The sequence below is a fragment of the Pelodiscus sinensis genome, chromosome 23, assembly GCF_052426305.1.
Source record: "Pelodiscus sinensis isolate ZL-2025 chromosome 23, ASM5242630v1, whole genome shotgun sequence".
NCBI lineage: Eukaryota > Metazoa > Chordata > Testudines > Trionychidae > Pelodiscus > Pelodiscus sinensis.
This window is the reverse complement of record NC_143074.1, coordinates 17738139-17761149: the sequence shown is the minus strand read 5'-3', so window position 1 is coordinate 17761149 and position 23011 is coordinate 17738139. Positions and strand designations below refer to the sequence as shown.

The 23011-nt window shown below is 53.2% G+C and overlaps 1 protein-coding gene across 1 annotated transcript in view; it reads left to right on the top strand.

Moving 5' to 3' along the window:
- SARDH (sarcosine dehydrogenase) overlaps positions 1-23011 on the top strand; it is a 125278-nt gene that overhangs the window by 58100 nt on the left and 44167 nt on the right. The window contains exons 12-17 of the mRNA XM_075905253.2: positions 1165-1248; positions 2626-2739; positions 4453-4591; positions 6029-6142; positions 13073-13220; positions 17345-17438. Coding sequence (XP_075761368.2) covers positions 1165-1248; positions 2626-2739; positions 4453-4591; positions 6029-6142; positions 13073-13220; positions 17345-17438 — 693 coding nt within the window. The remainder of the gene's footprint in view (positions 1-1164; positions 1249-2625; positions 2740-4452; positions 4592-6028; positions 6143-13072; positions 13221-17344; positions 17439-23011) is intronic.

The following is a 23011-nucleotide window of genomic DNA, read 5'->3' as shown; positions in this document are numbered from 1 at the left end:
TCTGTATCCTTCCCTTGTCTCTTGTCTGGTACTTGGACAGCAAACTCCTGGAGGCAGGAACAGTTGGTTCTGTGTTTGTACAGCACCTCACACAATAGGGTGTAGCTGTGTTAAGACACAAGTTGTATTTTTTCAGAACATGAAGCCATCCAACCTTTGTCTGGGTCTGGTAGGAAACTTCATTCCCCCAACTATTCAAACACCTGCCATGCCTAAACCATGCACTGACCACTACTGAAGAAAACCCTAGATTGAACTGACCCCAAACCCCTCTCTGTACAGTCCCATTCCCTGGTTTAATGATCCAGTGCTTGTCTGAACCAATTAATAGATTTTAAGGCCAGCAGGGACCTGATATTCAGCACGACACAAGCCACAGTTTCCTCCAGGTCTGATCTCTGTTTATTCACCAGCTGCATTTCTCAGTGAACCCCACTGTTCTCTCTCCTTTGATTCTCCCCAGTGCATCGCTTACAGAGGCTTGGATTCCGCCCTGCCCAGACCAATGTGCAGCGGATGCCCGCCGCACAGAGAGAACCGTTTTGTGAGGCTTCTCTCCTCTGTTCCATCTCTTCCTTTCACCACCTGCTCCCCATCTAATGAACACTGACAAAAACCAGGCAGGCCTGGAAAGGGCTTCCTGGGGCTGTTTCCTGGTGCGTCTGGTGCTTCAGAGGGCAGAAACCCCCCTGCCCCTGAGATAAGCCACCATCAGAAATCAACAGCTCAGGCTCAGTGACCAAGCAGGGGGCTGGAGACAGTGAGAGAGCATGTTGGGGAAGGGCTCACGTTAGGGTAAAGGGGATGGGGCAGGGAAATCAGAAACATGGGGGAAATGCTTGGCCCTGACCCCCCCAACACCAGCCCTTTTAAATGCAGAAGAGCAGCTATGGCAAAGGTGGGCCATGGACTTTTTATAGCATGTTGGGAGCGGCCGCAGCAAGAGAAAGGCTGAGAACCCCCGAGGGAGTGCGCACACCTGAGACTGCTCTACCCCGCCCCCAGGCTGGGGCCAGCGCCAGCTTCCTGACCAAGACCCCGCTCGGCCGTAGCCAGGGCAGTACGGGATACAGCCTGGAAATGACCCTGGGGGAGGCCCGTGTGACTAGGGGTTGGATGCCCCGGTGTCTCTATCACACAGCTGTTTTTGTCCTGTGTCCATAGGAGCTTCTCCGGCAAGGCTGTGTGTTCCAGGAGAGGCATGGCTGGGAGAGACCTGGATGGTTTAATCCACAGGGCGCAGCTCCGGTAAGCACAGCTGCGTTTCTCAGGCTACCCCCGTGGGGCAAAGCCACGGAGACCTATTAAACAGTGCACGAGGGGCCTGTGAAGGGAATGGAGGAGAGGTTTTAGGTGCGTGTGTGTGCGTGCACCTGCGTGTGCAGTGGGCATGAAAAGCTCTAACTCCCGAACTTCAAATCTGACCCTTTCTTATTTCGGGACTAGGGATGTGAACAACTAGTTGACACACTAGTCGACTAGTTGCTTCCCCCCCACCTTGCTGCCTCTATCTGAAAGAGGCAGCAAGGTGGGGAGGAACCGATGGGGGTGCTTCCAAGCAGCAGCGCCATGAGGATCCTGAGGCCAGACCTTGGGCTCCATGTGGTGCTGCCGCTTTGAAATGCCACGTGCCGCTGGAGGCCAGCTGGGGACTCCTGCACTGACCCTGGGCTCCATGCAGTGCTGCCATTTTGAAATGCCACGTGCAGCTGGGGGCCAGCTGGGGACTCCTGCACTGACCCTGGGCTCCATGCAGTGCTGCCGTTTTGAAATGCCACATGCCGCTGGGGGCCAGCTGGGGACTCCTGCACTGACCCTGGGCTCCATGCAGTGCTGCCGTTTTGAAATGCCACGTGCAGCTGGGGGCCAGCTGGGGACTCCTGCACTGACCCTGGGCTCCATGCAGTGCTGCCGTTTTGAAATGCCACGTGCAGCTGGGGGCCAGCTGGGGACTCCTGCACTGACCCTGGGCTCCATGCGGTGCTGCCGCTTTGAAATGCCACGTGCAGCTGGGGGCCAGCTGGGGACTCCTGCACTGACCCTGGGCTCCATGCGGTGCTGCTGCTTTGAAATGCCACGTGCAGCTGGGGGCCAGCTGGGGACTCCTGCACTGACCCTGGGCTCCATGCGGTGCTGCTGCTTTGAAATGCTGCGGGGAGCATGGGGACCAGCGGGGAACTGCTTGAGTCCCCTCCTGGCCCGGAGCTCCCCACAGCGCTTTCGCTTTTTAAGTGTAGCAACAGCCCCTGGGACCGTTGCTACACTTCAAAGGCGGAGGTGCCCTTATCAACTAATCGAATAGTCGATGCAAATTGCACTGACTATTTGATTAACCGATTAATCTAAACGTAACATTCCTATTCAGAACTGGGGAGCAGGGGTGGAGTGGGGGGGGGGGAAGGGGACATCTGAAATGAGCTTTCTGCATGGGAACTTGCATCCGCAGTTAGATCCAGCACAAATGGGCTGTCTTGCAGGCGTGGTTTGAAGGTGGCAAAAATCTTATCAGAACAGCTCACAGACCCAAACCCAGCGGCCGGTCCTGCCCTTTCAGCTCTCTCCCTAATGTTTCACTGTCTGTGATTTTCCTCCTTTGTCCTTCTCTCCTGCCCTTTTTGTTGTTAGGTTCTGGACTACGACTACTATGGTGCTTACGGCCGAAAGCCCCATGGCTCCTACCTCTATAACCAGCTGCTAGGGGATGAATACACCTTTGGCTTCCCACCTCACCACGACTTGGTGAGTAGAAAGGGCTCTGCCACTCAGCAGGCTCCCTCTTTGGACCCTTCTGCGCTGTCGCAGGACAGGAAAACGTCAACTGAGCTGCTTGTCACGGTCTTGTGGGGCTGTCAGGAATTGGGAGGAGGGGCCTTGTCTCACTCTGTTCTGTCAGGCGCCAAGGAGAATTGCAGAGCTTTATAAAGTGCTTAATAAACCTCAGACTATCTCAGGCTGGAATTCTCTCCAGTCCCCTGGATTCCATAGCACGTAGGCAATGGGAGTGGATTTTAACGGCTCGGTGCATTGTGAAAAGGGAGCGGAGAGCCCGTATGTGCAGTGCATGACTCGCAAGGCACTTTGAATCAGGTTCTTTCTATGCTATCGACCCCTGTCCAGTTCATTTCTTCTCCGAGAGAGAAGTCTGCAGCAGGAGGGGGAGTTTTGAAAAGAGCCCTTTGTGGAGGGATCCAAGCCGCATCAGAGGAGAGCAGAACCACTGATCTTACACATCTTACACCCCATGGGGTGGGGGGAGAGCAATGAGACCAGGAGCCAAACCATTACTGCAAAACCCTACTGGTTTGAGCCCCGCTTTCCCCATCTTTACTGAAAAATGCCTCTAAGCATGAACATAAGAATGGCCATACTGGGTCAGACCAAAAGTCCATCTGTCCCAGTGTCCTGCCTTCTGACAGTGGCCAATGCCAGCTGCCACTCAGGGAGTGAACAGAACAGGGAATCATCCCGTTGCCCATTCCCAGCTTCTGACAAACAAAGGCTAGGGACACCATTCCTGACCTATCCTCCATGCATTTATCTAGTTCTTTTTTGAACCCTGTTAAAGTCCTGGTCTTCACTACATCCTCTGGCAAGGAGTTCCACAGGTTGACTGTGCATTGTGCAAAGAAGTACTTCCCTTTGCTGGTTTTAAACCTGCATTAATTTCATTCAGTGGTGACCCTTAGTTCTTGTGATACGGGAACAAGCAAATAACTTTTCCTTATTTACTTTCTCCACACTAGTCATGATTTTATAGACCTTTATCATATCCCCTCTCCCTTAGTCTCCTCATTTCTAAGCTGAAAAGTCCCGGTCTTAATAATGTCTCCTCATATGACAGCTGTTCCATACCCCTAATCATTTTCTGTTGCCCTTTTCTGAACTTTTTCCAATGCCAAGATAATGAAAAACACCTTCATTACAGGCTTGGAACTGCAGAATAAATACATGGTTAAATGGAATTTTATTGTTGCTTTCCTAATAGAAAAAGCTGAGTTGAGGTTGAGAACAAGCATGGGAAGGACTTGATTCCTTCCCCTCCCCCCTCCAGCAAGTTTATAAGCTCCCACACACTGTATTGTGCCATTCCTGTAATGCTGCGATCCCCTATTCAGAACTCCATCAAATCCAGTGCACTTGGGAGATAAATTCTAGGGAGAAATAAAAACAAATTTGACAAGATGACACCAACTCAAAAGACAAGTTATGGATATAAGAAGCAAGAGATGAGTGTGTGGGGGGAACTGTGTTGTTATCAGAGGTGCTCCATTTTAATATCTATTTTTAAAGGAACATTTTAAACGCTACAGAAAGCTCTGGCTTAAGTCACATATCCACTTTTTGTTTGGTTGGTTGGTTGTTTCTGCTGCCTCATTACATAAATTATTTTAATTTATTTTGATGGCTCCTTTTGTGGCGCGTGACTTTACCTGGTTATGCTTTCATTTTTAGATCAAGAATGAATGTTTAACCTGCAGAAATGCGCTGGCTGTCTTTGACATGTCTTATTTTGGCAAATTCTACCTGGTTGGTCCTGAAGCAAGGCAAGCGGCCGACTGGCTGTTTTCCGCTGATGTTAGCAAGTCACCAGGTACTGCTTCAACCTTGTTATTTTGGCCACAGAAGCCAGCTTTATTGATGTTTCTGCTGCGCTTTGTACAAAAAAAAGCCACCCTACAAAATTATATATTTGATCAAGACGTACGTCGTTTGACCTGAACTGTCGGTGTTTAAATTATTGCTTTCGCTGACAATGTTGGAAAGCAGCTGAGAGGGAAGGTTTTTCTCTGCCCTCTCCCAGGCTGCCGTCAGATCTCCTTTACACTGGTGTAAACCCCATGACTTTTAAATCTGGCACAGCTGACATTTGAATCCCATCCTAAGAGATTCAGCATCCTAAAATTCATTGCCGGGGAAAGACAAGCACTGGCATAAGCAGTGGCGACACCTAGTGGGCCAATCGGTTGGTATCAGTGGGGAGTTTGCTAAGGATGTGAAGTGGAAGAATGATGCATTTGGGACTGAATTTGTTCTCTCTTGCCCCAGTGTAAACCAAGAATGGCCCCTGAAATCAATCAGGCAACACTGACGAGAGGGGAAAACTGGACCCATTCAGCTGCAATTCCTTGTTCAAACGCAACTCTCCTTTGAAGGTGTCCTAATGAGGGATTTAGCGCCAGATCTTCAGATGGCATGGCTAGATGAACGTCAGGGTAGCTATGCTGAGTTACACCGGCTGAGAGTCTGACCTCTAACATGTGTGTTCCTTTTGGAGCTAAACGGCTAATGCCATTGTCTAACCTTCAGGGTGCTTGCTTTCCTTAGGAAGTCTTGATTCTAAGGGGGTCCCATCTGAGTTCACTGTTTTCTTTAGACTTGTACATACACAAGTTGAGCTCATTTTTTGGTAGCTGAAAGGGCTCTGTATTAGCTCATTAACCTTTTCATGCCCAGAGAAATGGCTTCAAATCTGTACCACAAGGCAAAGTTGAGTTCCTGGGGTTTCCTTTCAGGTCCCCGTTTGTTTTCATTATGCAATTCATGAACCTGACTCTGCCGGTGGGAGGCCTAACTCCTGAATAAGAGTCTCAGAGGGGTAGCCGTGTTAGTCTGTAACTTTAAAAATGAGTGGTCCTATGGCACAATAGAGACTAACAAAAAATCTATGGTATCATGGGATTTTGTGGGCAAACCCCACTTCTTCAATGTTCTTCTCTCAACCCATCTGAAGAAGAGGGTTTTGCCCACGAAAACTCATGATACTATATGTATTTTTGTTAGTCTCTAGTGTGCCACAGGACGCCTCGTTGTTCCTGATTAATAGAGAGGGCTGCAGATCAAGATTAAGTGGGGGAGGAGGGGGTGGGTTGGGAGAGCTTATATGTCTTGGCACAGTCAGCGGCTGTGCAGGTATTAGAAGGATTCCAATACCTGGCTAGATTTTTGCATTTTTCTAGGCCTGACACTTGCTAAAATGCCATTTGGAAGGTTTGATCCCCCACGTGTGTCGTTTCCCTCCTGTTTCTAGGACTGACTGTTTACACCTGCATGCTAAACAAACGGGGCGGTGTTGAGAGTGATCTGACCGTGAGTCAAATCAGCCCTGGGATCGAGGTCGCTTCACTGACCCCAGCATTCGAAGGTAAAAATGTCAAGTGTTTGAAGGCAGAGAAATAATCCCTTCCTTGCCGTAGATGGAAAAGCTCCCCTGGCAAATATTACGGCTGATGAGAATCCCCTCTGCCCCGCCATGTACAATTTAGCCTTCTTCTTCCTCTTCCTCTCTTTTTTTCACCATCACCACTTCCTGTCCCAAACGCTCACATAGCGTTGCTGTGCGCTGGCAAGCCGCTGCTGTAAATTCTCATCGCTCTGTTCGTATCAGCGGTGTAAGTGGTCAAGGCAGCGCAGCTATACTAACGGACACCCGTTTGTCTTGCTGTATTACTATGGCTTTGTTTCTGGGCCCAGCTTTTAGTCAACCCCCCCTCCACCACCACACCCACATAAACAGCTGGGCTGGATTGCTTGTCCTTCCTGAAGTTTGTGATCAGTAACTAAAACCCCTCCCCCCCCAGGCTGGCTGCAGGGAGAGTCACAAAGACTTTGGGCTTTGTCATGCTGAGACCCATCAGGGCAATGGGGAGACAGAGGATGTGCTGAGGCTCTTGTCAGTGGCACGACAGGTGTCATGCTGGTCTGATGATCTAAAGCATGGGTTCCCAAACTGGGGTGTGTGCTCCCTAGGGGGGTGGGTGGGAAGAAATTCCAGGGGGGGCGCGAGGCGACCCAGCCTCCCCGCCCCCATCAAGTTTTGCTGCCCCGGTCAGTTCCTTTTTTTATTTTATTTTTGTTTGCTCAACAAGTTTTGCTGCTATTTTCAAAAATCAAAACGGGGGCATGATGCCAAAAAGTTTGGGAACCACTGCGAGTCTAATGGCTCTTAACAAGGCCTTGGTTTCTGTGCCCTCCAGCAGCTCCTCTCCATCAGGTCTGAGGCCACAAAGGCTGCAGCTCCCCATGCTGGGGAAATGCTCCACCACAGAGGTGCGCCTTCCCTGGGGCTAGAACAGCCCCAAGCCACCTCTCCTGGCAGCCACAGTGCAAGGTGAATTGGAGGAGGAGCTCACTGTCCTCTACCTGTTCTGTGGTGCTAGGGGGCGCCGTAGCATGAAGCCCTGCAGGCTGCGTGACTCAGGGCAGCCTTGGGGCTGCTCTACTTTCCAGCAGGGCTGTCCTGGTATCTGTGCGCTCCAGTGTACAAGAGCCAGGGAGGTTCTGCGCCGCCACCTTACCCTCCATCCTGGCTGCACTGAGCTTGACTTGGACGCAGCCCAGAATCGGGGCTGGTTTTCTCCTTCACAAGCTGGCTCCAATCAGCCTCGTCCTGCTCTTCAGAGCAAAGCACATGGGTGGAAGCGGGATGCGTTGGGGGGGGGACTTTAGGAGGATCCCCAGGCCCTGCAGGTGGCTCACCAAGAAGCCGGGACAGTGCTGTAACCTGCTCTGTGGAAGCCAGTAGATTTATAGCCACGTTAAAGGGGGAAGCGCTGTTGCCCGTTCGGTTTGGAGCAGCATGTTGCTAAGCTGATTTCCATCATGTTTCTCTTAGCCAGTGTCCGGAGGGTGATTGCATCCCTTAATACTGGCCACCTGGCCTTTCTTTCCCCCCTCCTCTTCAGCTATCAGTGGATGTAACCCAATTAGTGCTCCCTTCCCCCCCCCCAGCACTTGTAAACCAACCGGTTTCATTCGGATGCTGCTGCTCTGAATGGCTCTCAGGCAGGGGTGACCTCCCCTGCCAGTCTCTTCCCCTGCAGTAAAAGAGAATTAGAAGGGAGCAGAGCAGTCAGCCTGGGGTGGGAAGGGGAATGGAATGGAATGAGGAGGCTGCTCATAGGGGAGGGCATCTTGCTCGTGTCCAATGGCTCCACCAAATGGCTAGGGTTGCCATGTGTCTGGTTTTCTCCCGGACAGTCCAGTATTCATGGCCTCTGTCTGGTAAAAAAAAAAAAACAGAAAATACCGGACACCGGTATTTCTTGGACGGAAGACCGGTGGGGACATTCTTCCCCTACTGCATCTGGCGGGGGTGGGAGGGAGGTGGGGAGAGCATGGGGATTTAAAGGTGCAGTGATCTTTTTTTTTTTTTTTTGCTCAACCAATTTTTTACCTCACCATGCTTGGGATTTTTTGTGAAAGTATCTGGCAACCCTACAAATGGCTTTGCCTCAGATTCCTGGGAGTTTCTTGGCTAATGACACTGCAGCTTCAGCACAACATCAGGTTCTTCTTGGAGTGGCACGTGCCCAGGAAAAAGAAAGCTTGGGCTTAGGGCTGGAGTGAAAACAAGCTGGTGGCTCCCCCTTCCATTTGTCCTCCTAGTGGGGCGTGCTCAGCCTAGGAGCAACCTGGGGCTAGAGTAACTGGGAGCCCTGCAAATCTGGAGGGAGATGCCATGGCAAAGTTTGGGGCGGAGCGGGACTGGTGAATGCTGCAGGCTGGAGCCCAGAGGTGTGGGCAGAGCCATGTGTGGGACATCTCCACAACCCCTGCCTTTGCTTTGCCTGGCTCCTGCCAGTGCTGTTTTTCCAGAGCACCGAACGCAGACACACACGCCCCTGAAGGAGGGAGGGGAGCTGCTGTGTTTGATGGGTGATGGAGGAGTTTAATAAAAGCAGATCTATTTTTCAATTACAGTAGGTGGCTGCACTTATTAGCACTATGACAGATTCCTGGCGTGTGGCGCAGTAGAGGCAGGGTTGATGGAGCACTAAGCCTCTCCCAAGTCCCTTCTCCCAATTACTGGCTAAGGAAAATTCCCCGTTGGCGTGAATGCAGCAGAAACATGGACCAAGGCACAATCCCCATGCCCTGTGGAAGAGCCCTCTGCCTCACTGACCTTGGTGTGGCATGGGTGGGAACTGCCCAGGAATGAATAGAGAAATCCTTTGATTCCTTTCCTCTCCCACCATCAGCCCAGAAGATGCCCCTGCTTCAGGCTGGTAGTCAGCTGGCACCTCCCTCTAAATCCAAATTCCCCACGAGGTGCAAGGCGGTGCAGATGGAAACCTGGAACCTATGAGCTGGAGCCTCCGTTGGACCTACGGCTTGTGCAGCTGTTTAGGCTTATGCAAAATCAGTCTTGAACACAACCGTTCCAATTGGGTGGCATTTTAGACCCAGATGCACTGGCACCAAATGCAGGGCAAAGGTGAATCAGGCCAATATCTCTGAGAATTGTAAAGTACCATTTCTATGACCTTATGCCAACCTGGGCAATGTTCCCTCTATTTTTTCCCCACCCATGTGCAGAATAAATTTTGTTCTGTGCACCAAGGCATGTAGATATGAGCACCACCAATAGAAACACATGCTGCCAGCTGTAGGTGGTGTGGGCATCAGCTGGGTGGTTTGAATCTCTCCTGGATGGCCCCCAAGTGCTCAGCTTACAGGAAACACTGTACCAAGTCTGATATTGCTGGGCCAATAGAGCTCCCTAGTAGAGAAGCATCATAAGTGCTGGCAATAGGGATGTGGGTGGATGCTGCTGAACCCCCCCCCCCCCTCTCCCGCCCCCGCAGGCTTAAAATAGTTTCCATTCTATACAGGATTTACAGTTGGTTCAATGGCTTTCAGCCCTCCCCCCCCCCATATACATTATTCCAGCACCCTCAGAAGCTGTGGATGTGCCTTGTTTGCACTCCAGACTGGTGTAGCGAGGCTGGCAGAGACACAGTGTGTAAGCCAATGGGAGGAGTTCTCCATAGCTACACTGCTGTGCTTACAAAAGCACTGTTCAGCTGGCTTAGTTGTGTCTACACCGGGCAGGGTGGATCAAGCAGCAAAACAGAACAACAACAAAACAATCCAACTGGACACTAAGGTGAAATTTTGGACAGTAGATAGAGAGGGTGATCCTGCCCTCCCCCCACCCCCAGCTCTCAGTTGATGTCGCTATGCCGGAGAAATCTTGTTATGGAGATCAGGCTGCCAGGCCAGATCCTCAGCGGATGTAAATCAGCATCATTCCATGGACTTAGTCACTTTACCCCAGTGGGGATGCGATGCTGAGGGAGGATTGTCTTTTCTACCCGGACCTTTCTCGCGATCTCAGGAGCTGAGGCCGTGCAATGGGACTGGGACATGCACAGTGGCAACACCTCGCTTAGCTGTCCCCAGGCGTTTGATCCCAGCGTGTTTGTGCTGAATTTGTCCAGAGGCAACGTTCCTTCCCTGCCTTCTTGGTGTCCCTTTGGACTGAAGGCACAAAGCGCAGGTCCCCGGTGCAGCGACATTGCCACTGAGCGCACGCAGCCGTCACGTTTCTCTGGAAAACATGCCTGTGAGGACAAGGTGCCCTGTCGCTCGGTCCGTGTCGGATGGCAGCGATGCCCTTGTAAGCCTGTCCATGGGGTACGCCTCCGCTGTTCCAGCTTGCCCCGCTCACATGCTTCCTGCTGCTGTGGCATGTGGCCAGGGCCGGACGGAGGCATGGGCGAGACGGGCAGCTGCCCAGGGCGCCAACTGATGAGGGGTGCCCGATGGCAGCTGTAAGGGGCACACAGCGTCCCTTACAGCTGCCATCAGGAGCCATGTGCCCGGCTCCCGCAGCGCCAGCCCGCCTGCGGCGCCGGCTACAGCACCCTTTCCCCCACGGCTGCAGGGACCTGCACGGCCCGGCGTGTGCGCCAGCAGCGCTGGCCAGGCCGGGCTGAGCAGCGCATGTGCCGTGCGCCCCGGGGGCGGGCCCATGCTCCCTTGTGACCTGCTTCTCACGACCTGCTCCCGGGACCGGCGCCGCACGCCCAGGCCCAGGGCGCCAAAAGGGCTCAGGCCGGCCCTGCATGTGGCACCTTGAATTTGCGAGTAAGGCAAACTGGCTCAAAAGACGGCAGCTCCCCGAATCCTAAGGTGGCAGATTTTGCGGTTTGTTTCCAGGGTCCCTGACAAAGATGCGTGGAACTGCCAGGCCTGCAAGCTCTGGGGAGCAGTGTCCCTGTTGATTTGAAGGGGAGTGCTACATGCTGAAGGTTTCCAGGCCTGCGATTTGCTCCTCTCGTATTAACTGTAGAAAGAAAAAGCCCATCTGGGATGTCTTAAGCAGACGCCTTAAGCCAGGGGTGGGAAACCTAAGGCCCCAGGGCTGGATCTGGCCCTCAGCTTGTCTGGATCTGGCCCCCAAAGCTTGGGCTCCTCCCCCACCCCAGTACTGGGGTGCTGGTGCTCCCAACTCCCTTCCTTCCTCCTTCCCCGCTCCCCGCAACTCCTTCCACAGGGCTGGAGCACCAGCGCCGGCTCCCCGCTGTGGGGGGAGGAGCCCCGAGTCTCACAGGCTGCAGTCAGGCAAATCAGATCCACCGGTGCTACCCCTCCACATGCTCCTACTCCTCCCCTCAGCTGACTCAGTAAAGCTCGTCCTGGAGGCTCCCCCCCCCCCACAAACTCCACTAGTCCAGCCCCCCCAGGCTCTGTTGTGCGAGGGGAGTGTGGAGAGTGTCTGTCTGCTCCTCAGTCGGGGCCGTGTCAGTGAGGTGGTATTTTGGGGGAGGGTGTTGGCTTCTCACTCTTGTGCAGCCCCTGACTTATTTTTCTGTGGGTCAACGTCCCCCAACTTGAAAAAGGTTCCTCACTCCTGAAGCAGAATCAGGGAAGCCATACAAGCAGGGGAACGACGCGACAGCTGAGAGGCCACTGGACGAAAAGCCCCAGATCAGCAGATGCAGGATCCTGGGGGTTGGGCTCTGTAGCGAAATGCTGCCTGGATGTCTACCAAGCAGTTTTACTGCCCAGACCCTGCGATCAGCTGGGCTGGGACAGCCCTGGGCATTCAGTTGCCCTGTAGACATCCCCTAAGAGGTTAGAGTCAGAGGCACTGCACGCTTGCATCACACCACCCTTGCACTAGTGCTCTTGGAGCGCCTTGCAGAACACCTGAATAGTAACCCCACCCCTACCCTCATATGGGGGCGGGGTAGATTTTGGAGCTGAACAGAAGGCAAGTTTTGTATTTGTATTTTCTGCTTCTCCCTGGCCTCCACCATTGGTCACGTGTTCACACCTGGGCAGAGCACGTATGCCCCAGCCCTGTGCTGTTTTGGTAACATTGTGCACCCCACTTTACGCAGGGGTGACTGCAACTGGGGGGCGGGGGAGGGGAGAGGAAATCAGGTCCCAAATCTTTCTCCGTCAGGTGAAATCAGCACCATTCAAAGGAAAGATGTGGAAACCACTCTGTCCAAAATTTCAACCTAGTGTCAAGTTTGATGGTTTTGTTCTGCGGCTTGATCTTCCCTTTCTGGTAGGATGCAGAAGTGACGACTCATAGAACCCGAGATGAGGGCTGGAAGAGACCTCAGCAGATCATTGAGTCCAGCCCCCTGCCCAAAGCAGGACCAATCCCAACTAAACCAACCCAGCCAGGGCTTTGTCAAACTGGGACTTAAAAACCTCTAGGGATGGAGATTCCACCCCCTCCCTAGGGAACCCATTCCAGTGCTTCACCGCCCTCCTAGGGAAATAGTTTTTCCTAATATCCAACCTGGACCTCTCCCACCACAACTTGAGACCATTGCTCCTTGTTCTGCCATCTGTCACTACTGAGAACAGCCTCTCTCCATCCTCTTTGGAACCTCCCTTCAGGAAGTTGAAGGCTGCTATCAAATCCCCCCTCACTCTTCGCTTCTCCTGACTAAGTAAGCCCAGTTCCCTCTGCCTCTCCTCCTGGCGATCCTCTGGCCCTGACCTTCCTCAGACTTTACTCCGTCCTTCCTGAGGAAAAACTCCCCTTAGGCTTGATCACAGCTCTCTGACTTGTGTTCGCCTCGAGGGTGCTTAGCCTCTCGCAGGCTCCAGCCCACTGGCGTCCAGGGGAACTTTGCCCGAGGAAGGACTGCAGGGTTTTGAGAGAGACGCTCCCAGCCCGGCCTTGCAAACCCAAGCAGCTCTGAGCAGCGTCTGGGCTCTGGGGCACTGAGCCAAGTGGCGCCGAGCTCCAGCCCTGTAGCGCTTGGCTCACTGCTGGGTGGGCCTGGGTCTCCCTGGCTCAACGGCTGGCCCGTGTTCCTGGCAGGGGATGGCTATTACCTGGCGGTTGGCGGAGCCGTGGCGCAGCACAACTGGTCGCACCTCCGCACGGTGCTGCAGGACAGGAAGCTGCAGTGCAGGCTGGTGGACTGCTCCGAGGAGCTGGGGATGATCAGCGTCCAGGGGCCGGCGAGGTAAGTAGCGAGAGGCTGGAGACGCGACCAGGGTCCCCTGGGAAGAGGCTGTTGGAGAGGCTCTGAGTTGAGCACCATCCAAATTCCTCGCCAGGCCAGGGGACTGGAGGCGAAAGGTTGCTGTGCGGGGGGCTTGGAAACTGGGTTTCCTCACCCCCAAGGCAGGCTGTGGGGAAGCAAGTGGCATGCGGAGAAAGAGGCCTTGTCTTCCCCGTGCAGCTGAGGGCTTGGTCCCCAGGCGAGCTAGGGCACAGAGGGCTAATGATATTGGGCTAGCGTGTGGCCTGCACTGCACCCCAGGGGGAGTGTGCTGCAGCCGGACTCTTGAGTAGGCCAGTCCCTTTTCTCGGCAGCTCCCACCCCATGCCAGTGGCTGCAGGGTGGGCTGAAAAGCATTGGCTAAGCTGTAAGTGTGCATTAGGCAGTGGTGCATCCCAGCCGCCCTTCGCACTTCGTTGAGACTCCGGCATGAGTCTGTCAGAGGTGACGAGCCAGCACTTATGAGAGTCAGTTCAAGGCCTGGAAGCAGCTAGCATGTCCCCAGCCACTGGGGCTGCTGCCAGTGAAAGGCGGTGAGGGGAGGCTAACGAAGGAAAAGCCGCCGCCATGCTTGGGGGTGGGGAGAGGGAATTCCTCTCTGCAGAGCTCAGTGGGGCTGGGAAGAGCTGCTCTGTAGCCAGGCCTGGCGTGATGGGAGAATCTTCCCGGTCATGTGTCTCCTTCCCCCCGCACTTCTCTCCAGCTGTAACAGCACAGCCCCACATCTGTGGGTCCCTGTCCCATCCTCCGGCTGCCAGTAGGAAATATGGACCCACCCTGCCAACACTTATTGCCATGTGTGGAGCATATTATGGTACCATGAGTCCGCTCACTGGTTTCAATGCCAACTGCTGGGTTGAGTAGCCCGGCCAGTCTTCGTGGCATCACTCATGACAGGTGAGCCCTGGAAGGGTGTGTAGGACCAGTAGCCCTGTGGGGACCTCCTGCTGGCTTGCTGTACTCTAACCCCATTTGACGTAGAGTGGGCTGTATGTTGCAAGTAGAAATGAAACCCCCTCACCCTGTTGAGCTGAGCATGGGTTTGATCACTGAACACTCCAGGCCTGTGAGGGAGAAGATGGGGAAGCAATACTTGGTCTTAATACCACTAAGTTCAGTCTCAGGCATGAGTCGCCTCCCTCTTCCATAAGAATGGCCATATTGGGTCAGACCAAAGGTCCATAGGGTCTTAGAACTGGAAGGAACCTCGAGAGGTCATCGAGTCCAGTCCTCTGCCCTCATAGCAGGACCATGTACCATCTAGACCATCCCTGATGGATGTCTGTCTAACGTGCTCTTAAATATCTCCAGAGATGGAGATTCCACAGCTTCCCTAGGCAACTTATTCCAGTGTTTAACCACCCTGACTGTTAGGAAATTTTTCATAATGTCCAACCTAAACCTCCCTTGCTGCAGTTTAAGCCCATTGCTTCTTGTCCTATCATCCAAGACCAAGAGCAATTTTTCTCCCTCCTCCTTGTAACACCCTTTTAGATACTTGAAAATCAGTATCATGTCCCTTCTGTTTTCTAAACTAAACAAGCCCAATTCTTTCAGTCTTCCCTCATAGGTCATGTTTTCCAGACCTTTTGTCATTATCGTTGCTCTTCTCTGGATCTGCTCCAGATCTTTCCTGAAATGTGGTTCCCAGAACTGGACACAATACTCCAGTTGAGGGCGAATCAGTGCAAAGTAGAATGGAAGAACGACTTCTCGTGTCTTGCTCACATCCAGCCCATTGTCCTGTCTTCCAACAGTGGCCAATGCCAGGTGCCCCTGGAGGGAATGAACAGAGCAGAAAATCACCAAGTAATCCCATTCCTGGTGTCCCTTCCCAGCCTTTGACAGAGGCTAGGGACACCATTCCTATCCATCCTGGCTAATAGCCATTGATGGACCTAACCTCCATGAATTTATCTAGCTCTCTTTTGAACCTTGTTAAAGCCCTGGCCTTCACAATGTCCTCTGGCGAGGAGTTCCATAGGTTGACTGTGTGCTACGTGAAGAAAAACTTCCTTTTGTTTGTTTTAAGCCTGCTATCTATTATCTGCCAAAGCATCTGTGACATTGGAGAAGGGCAAAATCTATGGGGCTGTTGTAGGAATCACTGGGTGAAATCCTCTGGCCTGTGTTTTGCTAGATGATCTCATGGGTCCTTATGACCTAAACCCACATGGATATTTTTTTTAAATCTAGACACCGCTCCCCCACCCCACCAGTTGCTTTGTCACTTCTGGCAAATTGCCAAGCTTGCTTGCAGAGTTGTTGACTCGAGTCCTACGACTTGAACTCGAGTCCGACTTAAGTCGCCTAGGTGCCCCGACTTGAGACTCGACTCGGGTTCATTGTTTGTGGCTTGAGCCTCGACTTGAACTTGCCAATTTTGTTAAATCGACTTGGTGAAAAAATTGTCCGAAAATGGCTTGTACAAAAGTGACTTGACTTTTTTTTTAAATTAAGACTTGAGACTCGACTTGGGATTTTACTCGAAAGTGACTTTAGGGACTCGCGACTCGACTTGAGACTTGAACTGTAGTGACTTGAGACTCAACTTGGACTTGCCAATGACGGCTTGAAGACAACACTGCTTGCTTGGAAAACCCCCATGCCGTGGTTCTGTGGACGGACGGGGAGAGGATTCTACAGGCTACCCTCCCTGCTATCACATCCTCCGACCCGTCTCGTTTAACGCACTAGCCCCTGGGGTTTGTGGAGTCCCATCGTGATGTGGGCAGAGATCTGGTAGCTTGAGTCAGCGCTCTCCGGACCCTTCCCTGCCGCACATGCCCCTCTGAGGCGGGTTGTGACTCAGCCTGGGGGATGAGAATACCTCCGTTCCCCGGCTGCACTCCGCAGAGCTGAGATGGGATTGCTGGGATGCTTGTTTAAATACCAGCTGCCGGGGCTGGGTCGAGTACTGCGGGTGCAGCAGCCAGTCTGGCTGGAGGTGCTGAATGTACTGGGCAAAAGCGAGCGCATCCCAGGGCTCCCTAGCCAGAGTTACGTAAAAGGGAGGGCAAGGGGTGCTTGCATTTCAATGCATGAGGCTCCCTGGTTGCAGTGAGCGGGGCTCACCGGGTGTCATTCCCTGGCAGGCCTCTTCACAGCTGCAGTGGGGGCAGGGAAATGCCCCAGAAGGGGAGGGGTTTCTACACCAGTCAGGGGAGCAGGGAGCTGTGCTTCGGGAGGGAGACGTATTGGGAACTGGCCAGGCTCCTGCAGTACTTTGCCCTTGTTTGGCACCTTTGATGCTGGGATGTCAAAGCCGGGTCGGGTATGTCCCACAAGTTACCCACCCGCTAGGAAACAGGGCCCCATTGGACGGATGGGAGAGCAGCGAGGTGAAGTGACTCGCCTGCGGGCACACAGACAGTTAGTGTCAGAGCTGAGAATAGGACCCCCAAGCCCTTTGTCTGATGATCAACTTTTCCATCCCTACATCCTTGTCTGGCCCCTGTCACTGCAGTATCTGAGCATCTTACCAACATCATTGAATTTGTCCTCACAGCACCCCTGTGAGCCAGGGCAGAGCGAATGTCCCCATTGTGCAGGGGGGGAAACCGAGGCACAGAGAGACTAAGTCACTGGCCCAAGGTCACTAACAGAGTCTGTGTCGGAAGCCAGAGTAGCACCTTGCTCCTTGGCATCCCAGCCCTGTGCCCTAAGAGGACATATAGAGAAATGTGCATCTTGCACTTACTCTCAGTAAGACTGTGTGCTCTCCCAGCTCTTGTGCAACCCCATGGAGCACAAGTGAAAGAGACACCAGTAGCTTTCCTTTTTCAGGTTTCCGAGTAGCTGTGATGAGGAAGGGGACAGGCCAGGAGCAATCGGCTGCTGTCTGTATATAGCGGCCCCACGCAGCCAGCAGGGTGCCTGTCCCACAGACCCTAGAGGGGGCTACAGAATAAAGAGGCAAGAAGAAAGCTGGGGAGGTGTGAGGAAGATTGTCCTTCCCAAGCACACAGGCCAGGCCAGAAGCAGAACCCTCCATGGGAGCCGGTGTGGTGGGTGTCGTGTGAGCGACCTCCTGGCCCTGGGGTGTAGCCTCCTTCTCACCAGAGTTTTCTGCTCGTTCTCTGCAGCCGCACGGTCCTTCAGGAGGTTCTCGACACTGATCTCAGCAACGAGGCCTTCCCCTTCTCCTCGCACAAGCTGGTGAAGGCAGCTGGATGCACGGTAGGAGCCTGAGAGTTTTTGCTTGGGCGGTTTTCCCGGGTGTCTCTAGGGCCTTTCCCGTGAAGGCGACAAAGCATTGTGATTGGCTGTGCCTCTCACACGCCCCCCCTCCTACCCTGTGAGCAGGGCCTCCTGAACTGGGATGCTGTACCAAGAAAGGCCCATGCTGGGCATACCCCCTCACCACCGCAGGCATCTACCCACCTGGGCCACGGCGGCCAGGTTTGTGGTACGTGTGTGTGTGAGGGGGAGGAAGGTGGGCGGTGAAGATGGGAGATCTCTAGAGCCAGCTAGGCAGGGCTGTTGAGTTCTGCACCATTAGCCCGCTGAGGCCAGGTGATCTGGTAGTTGTCTGGCCTTAAACTCTGCGCCCTTGTCACAAGCCTGTGGGTCACTCCACCCTGCCTGCCACGTGCCGTTACACCGGGGCAAACGGAGACAGCGAGTGCTCTGGACTCCCGGTTCTTCTGGCTGACAGGCTGGTCCTGCAGCGGGACTCCCCACTCTGCGTAGCTCCACCTGCGCCGTGCAAATGGACACACTAGGCACTGGCCGCCCTGCCCCCCGGCCTGAGGCAGCTGCCCCAGCATGGAGCTGAGTCCCTCTTTGAAACTCAGCCTTGGAACGGAGCCAAACCTGCTCCTGATGGAGATGATCAGCCGGACGCTCTCCTGCCTCGCCTAGGGGGCTTCCGCTGCTCTGGAGGGACAGGAGCCAGGATGAGGGCTCAGACTGCTCCAGGCCGGTCTCTGGCGGAGGCTGCGTTCTTGGTCTCCTGCTGGAAGAAGCATGGTGCCGTGCAGGGCTGCAGAGAGAAGGTGTCTCTTCGAGTTGTGCTCTGGACGGGCTTAACTGAGCTGAGTGATGGGTAGGGGTCTGTGGCCAACAAGGGAGGGGGGAGAGAAGAAGACAGCAGCAAGGAAGAGAAGCATGTTTGAAATCCCCCCCACCCCCCACATCAGACAGCCTTGCCGGGGATGCCCCTTTTCTATAAGATCCTTGGCAGATTTTATTAGGAAGGCTGAAATATTTATTATGCAGTTCTCTGGGTGTCCTTCACTCCCATGTACCTGGGGTGGACCCCACATCCTGGCCGTGCGTTTTCTGATGAAGTTGCTGGATGGCCGACTCTGGAGCCTGAGAAATACCCTGTGACCTAGCATGGGTAGAGTATAACCAGAGCTGTCAGAGCGCTGCCCCAGCCATGCCACAGCCCTGCCCTGGGAGGCGAGAGGAGGGAATCTCATCTTCACGGCCCAGTCAGTCCTTGGCCTCCTCTGTGGCTGCCCCACATGTCGGGGGTACCAGTGCCGCGGTGGCATTGGTAGCGGTGTTGAACTGGACTAGCTTGTTTCACACAGGGCCCTGACCTTGTCAGAGGGTGTCGGCTTCCCCACCTGGCTACAGTTTGGGTGACTGACAAACGGGCATCTCACATGAGGGAAATCTGATGGATTCTGAGCTGTTCCCTTCTCCGCTTTCTGGATTTTTCCAAGACTCCATTATCTGGAAGCATTCAGTGACTCCTTTTGCATTGGGCTTAGCCAGGCTGTGGGCTCTGTCTGCCTTTCTGAGGCTAGGACCAGGGCTTAAATTGCAGCAAGGGAGGCTTAGGTTGGACATTAGGAAAAAACTTCCTACCAGGGTGGTTAAGTCCTGGAATGAATTGCGGAGGGAGGCAGTGGAACCTCCACCATTACAAAATTTTAAGAGCTGGTTAGACAAACACCTGTCAGGGACGGTCTAGGTCAGGGGTGGGGAACCTTTTTTGGGATTGGGGGCCACTGACCCACAGAAAAATCAGTCGGGGGCCACACACAAGTGAAAAGAAAAGAAAAGAAAAGAAAAACCTTCACCAAGGTGGACCCCTGACTGAGGAGAAAGACATCCTGGAGGGCCCCGGCTAGTAGATTTTGTGAGCTCCAGCCCCACAGGTTGACAGTGGGTGGGGAGGGGGCTGGAGCACACATGCGGGCTCCCCAATACTGGGGGGTGCCCCAAGCCTAGGGCTGGATCCAGGCAAGCCGGGAGCTGCATCCGGTCCTTGGGCCTTAGGTTCCCTACCCCAGTCTGGATGCTGCTTGGTCCTGCCGTGAGGGCAGGGGACTGGACTTGATGGCCTCTCGAGATCTCTTCCAGTCCAATGGTTCTTTAATACAGGGAACCGCAGTCTAGTGTCCCTCAAGGGCAAGGCAAAGAGAGGTTGAAGACAGCGATTCACCCCTCCCTAGCTCTAAGACCCCACCTCTTTCCACTCCTTATGGTGTCTGGTGGCTCCCTGGGACACTGTTATCTGTCAGCGCCTACGTGACGAGGAGCAAATGTGTGACAAATGGGCTCCTCCAGCGAGCGGACAAGTCGAATGAGCCAGTGGCTGGAGGCCACATCCAACCCAACTCAGCCTGGAAACGAGGTGCGCGTTTGTAACAGTGAGCGTGATTAACCACGGGGCCAGTTTACCAAGGATCCTCCCGCACAGGATGGTTTTAAATCAAGATGGGAAGTGTTTCTAAAGGATCTGCTCCAGGATTTAATGGTGGGCTAGTGTTATACAGAAGGCCTGACCAGAGCATCCCAGTGACCCCTTCTGGCCTTTGGATCTCTGAACCTGGACACTGGAGGAGCGGGGCAGATCGGCTCAGGGACCAAGGCCTTTGTATGTGATTTGGGGTTTTTTTCATGCAGTTTGGCTTTGGTTTCCAGCTCTGGTCTCAATGCACGTGTGGGGGGGAGCGGATGGGGGAATGTCTAAGAGCTGACCAGATGTCTAGAGAGTGTTACAGTGTTCTTGGAGGTGGCAGCTGCTGTGTGTGTGGCTTTTGGACATTTCTCTTCCCCGTCCTTCCCCGCGCTGTAATCCGGCCGTCTGCCCCCATATCTTCTTCCAGCTCCTACGGTCATAGCCTGCTGGATGACCCTAAAGCCTGGCAGGGAGAATCGTTCTCGGAGCTGAAGTTTGCTGTTTGTCTTGTTCACCTGCACTGAAGCTTGGGTGCAGGCTGGGAATTGTTGCCCGCCCTCGGGGCTTGTGGAGTGTCCAGAATCCCAGCAAGAGCTGCCTGAAGAGCAAACGGCCTGGCAGAGACACAGACACACACACAGCACTCACACAAGCTTGTAGTGTTTAGATAACCCCTTAAAAGGGACAGACTCGGATCTTTCGGAGTAGCTCCTTGCTCTATAGGGAAATGAAACCGGCTTGCTTGGAGAGGAAGGAACTATGTGAAAAGGAACATCTGAATGTGTCCCTACGTGATTCGTTCCTAGACACTATAGAATGTGTGTGTGTGTGTGGGGGGGGGGTGATAGAGACACCACCCATCGTCCCCCTACTTTTTTTCCATTCATGTGCAGAATAAATTTTGTTTTGTGCGTCAATGTGCACCACCCATAGAAACACATGCTGGGGGGGGTGCTCTGCTGGGCAGCATTTTAATCTCTCTTGGGGGGCCACCCAAGCACTCAGCTTAGAGTGAACACTGCCCACCCCCTATGATTCTTTAATAAGGGGAAATTCTAGGAGCAAAACGGGTGGCTCAGTATTCTTGTTGTGTACTCAGTGAAGAACTGCAGCCTGGCCTAGCAATAGCAACCCCAAGTATTCAGGGGCCCAGCCCAGAAGACCTATCTGTGTTGGTCTACACATGCACACGGTTATCGGTCTAGGTGCACGAGACCGCCGCATGTGTAGGTTCATCAGGGTGGGGAATGTGTCTTATCCTATGTCTCTATGATGCAGTGTGCGTGTCTAGAACAGGACTGGTGTCAATGATGATGGTAACTTGTACCACTTTTGTGCCATGGTGGAACATGGTTCCTCCGATGTACAGTGAGTGAGGCTTGTGTCAAAGGCCTCTGTTCTGGTTCTGCAGGAAAGAAAAGTTCTAGGAGAAAAGTGGGTGGCTCAGTGTTCTCATTTGTGTGCCAACCCCCAGCATGCTTTTCTACAATGCTTGGTGTTCTCATTTGCATGCCAACTCCCAGCATGCTTTTCCACAATGCTCGGCATTCTCATGCCAACCCCCAGCATGCTTTTCCACAATGCTTGGAGTTCTCATTTGCATGCCAACCCCCAGCATGCTTTTCCACAATGCTTGGAGTTCTCATTTGCATGCCAACCCCCAGCATGCTTTTCCACAACACTCGGTGTTCTCATATGCATGCCAACTCCCAGCATGCTTTTCAACACTGTTCGGCATTCTCATGCCAACCCCCAGCATGCTTTTCCACAATGCTCGGCGTTCTCATTTGCATGCCAATCTGCAGCATTCCCTTCCAGCCTACACAGCTCTTCCTTAGCAATGCACAGCCTGAGCTCTGAGAAGAAGCTGGGAGTTGTCTAAGGTGATAAGTCCTCATGTGAGCACGTTGACTTGCAGTTGTGTCAAAGGAACAAAAGCTCCTTCTCTATGGCCTTGGGATTAGTGCTAGTGGGAGAGATTCACTTGACACAGGAGCCCTCCTTTACGAATCGGTGCGCGATTAAACGTCAAATAGGCGATGTTCTCCCTTTAAGATGTCGGCGTGTGGGGACCCTGAGAAGTCAGCGCTTTGGATCACCGAAGACGCCTGACAACTTCAAGCTTCCTGTGCAAGTGCGGATTGTCTTGAATTTGCTAAGACTTTATATTTAAAGATTGTGGCTATGCCTGTGACATGTGCGAAGAATCATTCCTAATGCTAATACCCGGGGCTTAGCTCCCTTGTGGCTGAGGAAACATTAGATGTTTTCTTTTGGAAGACTAAGAAAAATCCATCACTCTGGCCTGGTTCCATTGCCCCCATAAAGATTTGCAGACACAAAGGATCTGACCTGATCCTAGGGCTGTAGTTCTGTCTGGTGTGCGATAGTGAACACAAGCATGCCAGAGAGGATGGTGATATACAGTGTTTGTGGGGCACCATGAGTCTCCGTTGCACGTAATGAAACCGTTGCATTAGCACTTTCACAGCACTGGGTCCAGTACTGATGTTAGGGCTTGATGTGGAGTATTTATGATATTGCCTGCCTCTCACACAGCCCCAAGAAAGGGATAAATAGACTTAAACCATCAGTGGGGCAGAAAGTGAAGAGTTGCGCTCTCATTTCTTGAAAGGCTTCCTGGTTTGGGGCTTGTCTGCACATGGAGGTTCTGTGGAATACCTGTTCAAGACCTTAACTCTTCCAGAATAATGATTCCTGAATAGTGGGAATTAAACGAAGCCGGTACAAGGCCACTCTCATTTCGGAATAAGCATGCCCACGTACGGAATTACTCCAGATTAGTGATTTCACTTTACGTTCACAATTGACTGTCTTCCGGAATAACTTGAATGTGCAGAAACGCCACCTGTGCGACGTGGCGTATCAATATTTCTCCCTTCTGTGCCAATAGCCATGTTTAAAAAAATACCCCAAAACCAAAGCACTCCACAGCACACGCAATTCGCCCCTGGGGAGAGGAGGCGAGAGAGAACAAACCATTTGTGACCGATGTCTGCCACCCACGTATGGCACGCCGAGACTGTGCGGAGGTGTAAGATCCATAGATTCGAATCTTTCTTACTGCACAGTCCCACCCTGTTGGGGTCCT